Source organism: Haliotis rubra, unplaced genomic scaffold (genome assembly GCF_003918875.1).
Source record: "Haliotis rubra isolate DU_JTF1 unplaced genomic scaffold, ASM391887v1 Scf407, whole genome shotgun sequence".
Lineage (NCBI taxonomy): Eukaryota > Metazoa > Mollusca > Gastropoda > Lepetellida > Haliotidae > Haliotis > Haliotis rubra.
Window position 1 is genome coordinate 446,037 of NW_025767088.1, and position 10,601 is coordinate 456,637.

At 41.4% G+C, this 10,601-nt stretch overlaps 1 protein-coding gene across 3 annotated transcripts; it reads right to left on the reverse strand.

The window, feature by feature from the left end:
• Positions 1-4,536: 4,536 nt before the first annotated feature.
• Positions 4,537-10,601, reverse strand: LOC124287854. Of its 3 annotated transcripts, none has more exons than XR_006901330.1 (3): positions 10,491-10,601; positions 5,737-7,542; positions 4,537-5,694 (listed from the first exon to the last, which is right to left on the reverse strand). XR_006901330.1 is itself a non-coding variant. In XM_046724341.1 (3 exons), the coding sequence occupies exon 2, from the start codon at positions 7,505-7,507 to the stop codon at positions 6,047-6,049; it is 1,461 nt and encodes a 486-aa protein (XP_046580297.1). In that variant the 5' UTR covers positions 7,508-7,542; positions 10,491-10,601; the 3' UTR covers positions 4,537-5,964; positions 6,016-6,046. The 3 variants fall into 3 exon arrangements, 2 of the variants coding, with proteins under 2 accessions (XP_046580297.1, XP_046580296.1); XM_046724341.1 differs by having other exon boundaries at positions 4,537-5,964; positions 6,016-7,542; XM_046724340.1 differs by having other exon boundaries at positions 4,537-7,542.

Sequence of the window (10,601 nt, forward strand, 5' to 3'; positions counted from 1 at the left end):
GTGAGTGTTTGTCGTCTGTATACTGCGCTCCAGGATGCGAGGGTACAGTGAGTTGGATTTTTAGGCCATTTTTATGAAAATTGCAGCAATATCATGACAGGGATGCCAGAAATGACCTTCACCTCTAATGCTAAAGGGAAACTTTGAACCATGGCATGGTTAGAAACCCTTGGCCGTGGTCCAGACAAACCAAGGTGAAATCTGGGATTCAAACCCATGAATGGCACCTAGCCCCCTAAACTGAAGAGAATGAGTGAGTTTGGTTTTACACCACTATTAGCAATATTCCTGCAATTTCACGGTGGGAGACACGAGAAATGGGCTTCACACATTGTACCCATGAAGGGAATCAATCCTGGGTCTTCAGCGTGACGAGCAAACACTTTAGCCACAAGGCTACCCTACCAAACTGAAAGAGGCACAGGATCCTGGGAAATTAACTTTAATGTATCCCTGATTTCACCCGTGAAGGTCCGGGTTAGAATATTGATCTTCAGTAACCCATGCTTGTTGTAAGAGGCGACTAACAGGATCGGGTGGTCATGCTCGCTGACTTGGTTGACATGTCATCGGTTCCAAATTGTACAGATCGATGCTCATGCTGTTGATCACTGGATTGTCTGGTCCAGACTCGATTATTTACAGACTGACGACATCGTTACACAGACATTGTTCTCTCAGAAGTTTACAGGGGAACACAGAATATCGGAGAGAGCCTACCTTAGTGCAGGAAATGACTTCATCTCAGTGGGCTGACATGGGGAAATTCTGTACGTATGAGTGAGTTGGGTTTAACGCTGCTTTTAGCAATATTACAGCTATATCACGGCGGGGGGACACCAGAAATGGGTTTCATATATTGTACCCATGTGAGGAATCGAACCCAGACCTTCGGCATGATGAGTGGACACTTTAACCACTAGACTACCCCATCGCTCCCTGTATGTATGAATCTAGCTGTGGAGTCTCACAGGTTGATCTTAACTGCTTTAAGGTCTGGGAATTTCACCAAAGCCACCATTAGTTTTCATGTGTCTATATATTTTTAATGTATAAAACACAAATAGTATTGACATTACAGATTATCGCTCCATGGACTTCTTTCAAACTGCCCTGGGGAATTGTTTTGGCATGGGTATTGAAATGGTCAAGGTCTGTGGTTACACTTCCTGAATAAGGATTAATGCATTTATCATTAAACTGTACATGGTTCACCTTCTGTAATATTGGACCTTGCTTTCAAAAGGCTTCTTTCAAAATAAGTCAGAGGTCAAGGTCAGCATTCCAGTTTTGTAAAGAACAATGTTTTTCACAAAGGACACAGTAGCTGGAGCATGTTTCAAGGAGTACTGATATGATGGAAGCCTACCAGACAATCTTGTATTCCAGATGGCACACTAAAGTCATGCAGAGTACTGCTTGTTGCCTGTCTCAATCATGAGTGACTTTAGTTTAATGCCGCCTTTAGCAATATTCTAGCGATATCACGGCGGGGGACACCAGAAGTGGGCTTCACACATTGTACCCATGTGGGGAATCAAACCTGGGTCTTCAGCATGACGAGCAAATGCTTTAACCACATGGCTACCCAACACCCTGATTCAATCATGAAAAATTAATGCTTTCTGATTGGACATCTATGTTTAGTGCTCTGGTAAATAGGTCCAGAGTCCAGGGTAAATATGACAGAACAGAGGTTAGGTCACATGAAATGGAGTTTAATGTCTTGATCAAGTTAACAGCATTTATAGTGATGTGTGTGAATGCATGTGCGTGCATGGTGGTTTAATAGCACTAGCAAGATGAGATAACATATCTCAGTTTAACAAACTAAACCCCCTTTCAACAAAGATTAATAATTCCATGCTGACAAGTCCTTGTTTATGCCAAGTACCAGGCAGGGCACCAATAAGTAGCTTCTCGGAACATCTTTCTGTGATGCTGCTAAGGATTGAACTACCAGCCTGCTTACAGGCAGATGTTCCGTCTACTGGACTTCGAGGCATCCTGGGTTGTAGGGTAGCCTTGTGGTTAAAGCATTTGCTCGTCACACTGAAGACCCGGGTTCGATTCCCAGCATGGGTAAAATGTGTAATGCTTATTTCTGGTGTCCCCCGCCATGATATTGCAGGAATATTGGTAAAAGCAGCGTAAAACCATACTCACTCACTCAGAGGCATCCTGAAGACATTGATGTGGAGATGAAACAGCTGTAAGAGGTCAAAGGTCATGACATTCACAACAACAAACCATGTATCAATAAGTGATTTTTATTCTCAAAATTCACGATCCAATAATTTTGGGTTGGATTTCCATATTAGGGCTTACTCATCTCTCTCTCAAGAGAAAACAATCTTCCCAACAAATCTGAAACTTTATCCATCACAGTCATCTAGATTTGTTCTTGGACAAAGCGCGCCATTCACTCTACAGGAGGATACAGTCATGTGATTGAGGTGAGGTGAGGTGAAAGTTGGTTCAACGTCGTGTCATGTGATTGAAGGATGACATAAAGATGGGTACGCTCCAGATCCATGTTTGATGTTACTGTGTCGGTGTCACAGGGGGATGAAATACAATCAAGGAATATACTGTCACTGCCTTGATCTCAGTACCATAAAAAAGTCCTTTTAAGAGGACATTTAAGTTTTGTTATTAGAAAAGAACTAGTCCCTCTGGGATTTTCACTTGTCTTTGTCTAATGGTCTAGTGGCTGTGTAATACAACACTATCAAAGATCCATACACATTATTCTTTATGCAGAGCAAAGAGTTGTCTTCCCTTGAAATGACTCTGAAATTCACAAAATAGGACTGACTGACTGAGTTTAGTTTTAAGCCGCTTTTAGCAATATTCCAGCAATATCACGGCAGGGGACCCCAGAAATGAGATTCACACATTGTGCCCATGTGGGGAATCGAAACCTGGGTCTTCGGCATGACTAGCAAACGCTTTAACCACTAGGCTACCCCACTGCCCCCCAAAAAACAGGAAAGTGGACCTCTTACAAGTCATATGTATACAGTTAACATTCTTCAACTAATTTTGCAAAAAAATATCAAATCATGACTTGCCCCTAAATTCTTCATTCTAAAATTATACATTCTTTCTACAAATGAACAGTTCAGAGTAAAATTTGGGGATATTGAGAAAGTAAATATAAGTTCAGATTCACAACAGAGCAAAAATACAAAAACAAATATTCACTGTTACCAAATTGTACCTACAGAGGAATTCTCTCTGCACTTGAATCAACAACAGCTGGAAAATGGAAATTATGTGTAAAATTAACCTGCAACATTTCAAATTTGTAAAGTTATTGTCAACATTGCCTAGAATCATTTTCCCCTAATTGTTAAAAACTAAATAAACACTGTGGTCATGAACATCCTAGCAAAATTTCAACAAATTTGGTGAATTCTGAAACAGAGCAACTTTGCAACATATATGAAGTTAAAAACCACTCTATTTTTTAATACAGTTAATCTGTCACGACATGAATGGTTGACTGGTGATGTGAAATAATCGGACGCTCTTTGACATCTTTGAGGAGCATATATACTGAATATTGACAGTAAAACATGACGCGATATATTTGTGCGCTACAATCCATAGCTACACTGACATACAATCAACCATGTCATCGAACATGCCTCTGATTTAACAAAACAAACTTCAGTTTTGCATTTTGACTTACCGTAAGTTTTAAATTTTAAAAAAAATGCATTTCAAAAATTAAACTGAAATCAATACTAAATTGAAATTTCGTAGACAATTTGAGTTTGGTAGATAGGTTACGACTGTTTGGGTTTTATGTGTGTGTGTGTGTGTGTGTGTGCGTGTGTGTGTTTTAAAATGAGCAATTTTGAATTCTCGAACTTAGAAGTTTGAACAAAAACTTAAGACTGTTTCGAGAAATCAGTACCTGACCATCTGATGACCATCTCAATCACTGAGTCACCAAGCGTGACCACCTCAATCATTGAGTCACCAAGTGTGACCATCTCAATCACTGAGTCACCAAGTTGGACCACCTCAATCATTAAGTCACCAAGTTGGACCACCTCAATCATTGAGTCACCAAGTGTGACCACCTCAATCATTGAGTCACCTAGTCAGACCACCTCAATCATTGAGTCACCAAGTGTGACCACCTCAATCATTGAGTCACCAAGCCATACCACCTCAATCATTGAGTTACCAAGCCGGACCACCTCAATCATTGAGTCACCTAGTAGGACCACCTCAATCATTGAGTCACCTACTCGGACCACCTCAATCATTGAGTCACCAAGTCGGACCACCTCAATCATTGAGTCACCAAGTCGGACCACCTCAATCACTGAGTCACCAAGTGACCACCTCAATTGAGTCACCAAGTGTGACCACCTCAATCACTGAGTCACCTAGTCGGACCACCTCAATCATTGAGTCACCTAGTCGGACCACCTCAATCATTGAGTCACCAAGTGTGACCACTTCAATCATTGAGTCACCAAGTGTGACCACCTCAATCATTGGGTCACCAAGTCTGAATTATCTCTTACAACTAGTATATATTTCAGGAACTCATCGTATAGCTTACGCTAATAATCAACCAAATAACACATTGTAAGGTTACCTAGAACTAATATATATCATACATGGTGCATACACTTATGAAACACAAATATTGCTCTTTCAGATTTGGCAAATTTCAACATGTACACTTTCTGAATAAAACATACCACTAGGCCTGGATGACTTTTCACAACACTACTGTAAAAAATACACATCCTTTCCTTCACTTGTGTAGGACACAACAGCTCAGAGCGGTATCAAAGTGGGAAAAAACCTACTCAATCTTCTCATTTTGATAATAATATAATACATATTGAATTACAATCATGCGTAGAGTTGAACATCTAATCGAGAAGAATAGATGACACTCTTTTAATGAAACTTCTTATTCTTTGTAACAAAGTGTCACAGCCTCTTCTTGCCCCTTGAAATCTGTCTGGAACTATTCAGCAGATTGTCATCACAATTCTTTTTTCAGGCTTTTGCTGACCTTTCCACGACCTTGTTGAACCAGTTGGCGCAAACAAAAACAGTGATGGTTGTCCTGCAACCATGGCAACAATTGTTAAAATATATCACAAATGTTTTGGAGGTCCTTTACATTTTGTTCATGTCAACCACAACGTAGACACAATGATAGAATGAGATACGCACTCATCACACTGATGATAGCACTGAATCAATGGAGTTTAGGCATGGAACCCTGAAAACAAAATATCCATGGGATTCTTTCAGTATGCAACAGTAGCCATGGCAACACAAAACACCAGTTGATCTGGTCATCTGCACGACTCCACGAAAACTCCACCTGCACGGCTCCATGTAAACCTGATTCACTCCATGGAAACCTGAATAGCAATATGGAAACCTGTCTGGTCTATTGCAAACCTGATAGAATCTAGGGAAACCTGGATGGTTCATAAAGTAATCTTAATTTTATTTCACCAACACAGTTCACAACATGACACATACATTGTGTTTAGATTATGTACAGACATCTTTCAAATCTTTGTTCATTACTCTGATAATATACATGATGATGTACACGAACAACACGCTTAATAATGTTCCTTTCAAACAGACAAAGGGGGGGGGGCATGAATCTTATGGAAATATGTACAACTCCATGGAAATCTGCATGAAGCCATGGACACATGAATCAGACTCCATGGAAACCTACAAGATGCCAGATACCTGCTATCCACCATGGACACCTGCATGATGCCATTGACACCGACACCTTCATGACACAATGGACACCTGCATGACACCAACTTGGCACCATTGACACCTTCATGACACCATGGGCACATGCATGACACCAACTTGGCATCATTGACACCTTCATTACACCATGGACACCTTCATGACACCTGCATGATACCACAGGCACCTGCATGACACCTCATGCACACCATGGGCACATGCATGACACCATGGACACCTGCATGACACCATGGGCACCTGTATGACACCAAGGACACATTCAGAGGCTTGATGGGTGAAGCCTCAACTGGAGTTCAGTGATTCTTCTCTTGAGGACATCCCGAGAGTTCTGAAATTCCACGTCTTTAGTGATAGAGTTAGCATACCCAGCCTCCTTCAAGTGACATTCTAAATGATAGAAGAAGTTCTTCATGGACCAAGGATGAAAGTCCTCCCCATTACTCTTCTTGACCCACTGGAGGAACTCGCACAACATGCCATCCAGCTGTGAGGCAGGGATAGTGTTAATTGGTATCACCTCCTGGCCCTTGAAGCGTAGGAAGTTCTCAAACTGACGCACAGCATATCTCCAGTTCTGTTTTACGCGATACGTTGGATTTCCTCTCCTCTTGCGAGACCATCTGCAAGGCGTGTTGATCAAGTCATGCACCTGGTAGTTCGTACCGAGTCCAAACAGCGACTGCTGTGCAGCGACTGCGTGACCTTCACCCCAGTCCACGTCTGCTCCCTCCAACCTGGACTCCTCCATATGCCCTCTCCCAATGACGTTCTGGAAAGGAAAGGATGCATTTTGTGTTGCACTGGAAGTTGACAGCAAACCATTTGTTCTGGAGGTCATGAACATTCCTGGTCTCAACATATTCACAGGCATTGCGTTTGAAACTGAACTTGTGGCCGTTGCTGATGGTGAAAATATGGTGGATATCGGCGGCACGTGATACTGTCTGTCTTGAGTCTCAGGCCTGGTGATCCTGCTGGAGCTTACTGACTGACTTGAATGTTTCTGCAAAGACATTTTTGCATTACTGACAATATTTATTCTTTCTTTCAACTGTTGGGCTCCTAGAGAGGTCAGCCAAGAGCCTCGGTTACCTTGGTTACAAAGCCCAGAACTGCCTTGTATAACCTCATCCTCACAAACTTCCTGTTTGATTTCAATATTTTCATCAGGGTCATCTGACTCCGCTTTGAGCGGTTGATGCCCTGCACTGTCAGGAGCTGCAGTGTCCAGTGGCTCTGTGTGCGTCGGTTCAGTCGAGTCAACTCTTCTCAACATGCTCGCCTCCTGCCTCACACTCTCATTGACATCGCGGCTCGGGAACACAGACTCCATGATTCTCTGCCTGGAAACATACTGTGGCCTGACACTGTCTTCCTTCTGCTGTGTCTCCTCGCTACCACATCGGTGCTGAGTCACAGATCCATCTCTCGGAGTATTCTCCTTATCTTGCACATCCATCAATGTTGTTTGATGGGCACTCTTAACACCAGCCCCCTGAACCGTCTTCAGCACCTTGGTACAGAAGCTTTCACTGACCGTCTGCCCCTGTTTCTGAATCAACTCACTGAGAACGTACCGCTCCTTCTTGCTGTTGTCAATGTCAAGACAAATGTAACCACTGACCTCAACGACCTCCCCAAAGGTTAAGTAAGACTTGCACAAAAGCTGGACATGTTCTAAGAAAGAGTTGAAGAACTTGGCTGAATGCTGTGTTTCCATTTTGATCCTCTCTATAGCTCGTCACTATGGAAAACCTGCAACAACAAAAACATCTTTTATACATTACAAACAATGTTGACAAGCCATTTCAAGAATCAGTAGAGGGAAGGTGTGAGAATAAAGGGAGGTAACTCTTACAGTCTAGGTTTTGAATATTTCAGATTGATACCAACAACAAATCATTTGCATTTTGGATAAAGAGAAAACGCAAATTACTTACAATATTTTTTTCACTTCATTACTCTGATTTTAATAATCTGTCAATACTCACTTATCAAGTCCATATCATTAAGACAAATGGACTGTCTCCGTTATATAGTGACAGGGAGTATAGAGCATCTGTGCCAAGAGCGGAATGCCATTGGTTCGATACCAAGTAGTCCCGATCCACAAAATGTTTGTGGCGCCTATGATAAACTATAGAGTAGTGACAGGCTGTAACGTTACGAATGCCTTGTGAATCAGGCCCCAGGCCCCTGGGGAGGAACATAGTAGAGTATTCAGGGTGAATATTGTGTGTGAGTAAGTTTAGTTTTATGCTGCTTTTTGCAATATTCTAGCAATATCATGGCTGGGGACACCAGAAATGGTCTTCAAACATTGTATCCACGTGGGAAATCGAACCAGGGTCTTCAGAGTGACCACTAGGCTACCCCACCGCCCCCAACAGTGAGGATAGTGTGTCAACACAAATCCAGATGAACAGCAACTAAAGAGCATGACAAGTTCAGTGACACAGGGCTCGAAAATTCCACTCGAAATTTCTGCTTGTATTGACGAGTAAAATTTGTTTCGGGCAAGTGAAAAATATAATTTGCTCGTCCTAGAGGACCAGGGGTGGAAATAACTTTAAAATTGCTTGTGTACTCCGGTACAGTGGCACATGTAAAATCACTTGCCCTGATAATTTTTCCACTATACCGTTTTCTTGTTGATTTTTAAAATAAACAACATAATTAATATTGGAAAGTCAACTGGACACCGCTACAGTGTGATATACAAATTTGCTTGCCCAACAGAAAAAAACACTGGACTCGGGCGTCATGCAATGGGTTATTTCCACCCCTAGAGGACGAGTACGTTTTCTGACCCAAAAGTAACAGGATTTTTTTTGCTGTAAGTTCAGCTATCTTAAATGGCTAACGAATTCAATTTTGTGAAAGATTTTGTACAGAAGGCAAAGTAAGTAATGTTTATTGTAGTTTTATTCCAAGCAAACATTTTTATATAAAATAACTTAAATTTATATTCATTGTGATGCATGATCTATAGGGAAAGTACAATTTTAGAAGGACGAGTGGAAAGTTCATATTACTTGCCCTACAGGGAGAGTGCAGATTTTTGAATTTTTCGAGCCCTGGTGACATATAAGACTCAACCAACGCAAATTACTCATCACACCTGCTGATACCCAGTACTGTTCTGGTAAACAGGACATAGACCTAAACTGAAAAAGTAAAAGTGTGCAAAACCGAAGGTACAAAGTGAGGGAAGCAGTGAGTGAGTGAGTTCAGTTTTACGCCGCTTTTAGCAATATCCCAGCAATATCACGGAGGGGGACACCAGAAATGGGTTTCACACATTGTACCCATGTGGGGAAGTGAGGGAAGGAAGGCAAGAGGGAGCTGTGTTTAACACTACTTGCAGTTTTGTATGTATTACAATTGTGTTATATCATTTATATCATCAGGGTGAACCAATATTCAAACAGATCATATCCCCAACTGCGTCATACCAAAAGACGTTAAAATATGGTACTTGTTAGTCCCTGCCTGGCACTTGGCATTAATGGGTACAACAAGGGCTGGTCGGCACGGAGTCAGTATAATGTGTCTGAGTGGGGTATTCATTCTTCACTGTGGCATGGTATCTCAGTGGGCTAGCACTATAAAACCAGTTTAAGTCTGGGCTAGTACAAGCAGCCGCACATACACATACATATGAATGCACGTCGTCATATGAACGAAATATTCTCAAGCACGATGTTAAACCCAATATAACCTCACTTCACCTCACCTCAAACAGATCATAGATTTCTGGAGGGCCCAAGGGATGCAACTCTGCATAGCAAATTGCGCCATCTTAGATACTTGGGCCACCTGTGCCCCTACAGGGCAGTGGAACTGCAGTACATGGCAATTCACCTTTGGCTAATGGCATAAACCTGCAGTATTGCATCCTGATACGACGATGATGCAGTATTGCATCCTGATGAAGCCCACAGTACTTGACATGGATTTATGATCCATGCATTAAGATATGTACGATAAATCAAAATACAAATTATAAGCGTGTAATAATAACAGATTGTTCAATAACTAGCTTAAGCAGATTATCTAGGATTTCCTGGTTGGCTATGAATAGCATTACATTCACAGTTACCTCTAGCTTATATGTTTCCCGCCTACAATATCCGATCTCAGATCTTTGAAATTTGAAAACAAACCATTCAGGTTGTGATTCAATTGTATAAATGGACAGAGTATGAACATAGCAAATAAAAGTTTCGCGATATGAATTGTATCGCACCTGTATCATGATACCTACACTGTATCATTACTCCTCTACCCTTGGTACATTTCAAGGGTACCACAGACAAACAGACCCTATCTGACGTAGTTCATACAAACTTAATGCTAAATAACAGTCAAAGGTGATATACAACAGTGTAGAGCACCTGGGACAATACCTTGTTTATCCACGGTTCGACAGTGCCTTCTTCAGTATCATTCGCTCATCGGTTCTTACTCTGACATTTACAAATCATCGTTAAATAAGGTAAATACGGTATCTACGAACGCGGTATTATAACCCGACTTTCTGGACCCTATGACAGACCGCGCTAACAAAACTCAAACATAAATCTAAATAATTATCTTCGCGCTTTGTCCTAAACTTCAAAATGTCAGTGATTTATTCACATGCTTCAGTGTCAATTATTAATTAATATTGTCCAACTGTACACAGACACAAAGTCAATCACCTGTTAATGCAGCGTCATGTCATCATTGCATATAATTACTGGCGTTCATTATCCGTATTTACTGTCATTGATATCAAAACGTGTGTACAAAGAGGCGCAACTCTTTGCCAA

Bases quoted from the DNA above. Each gene is read 5' to 3' on its own strand.
- LOC124287854 (XM_046724341.1), bottom strand. From the start codon at position 7,507: ATGGAAACACAGCATTCAGCCAAGTTCTTCAACTCTTTCTTAGAACAT.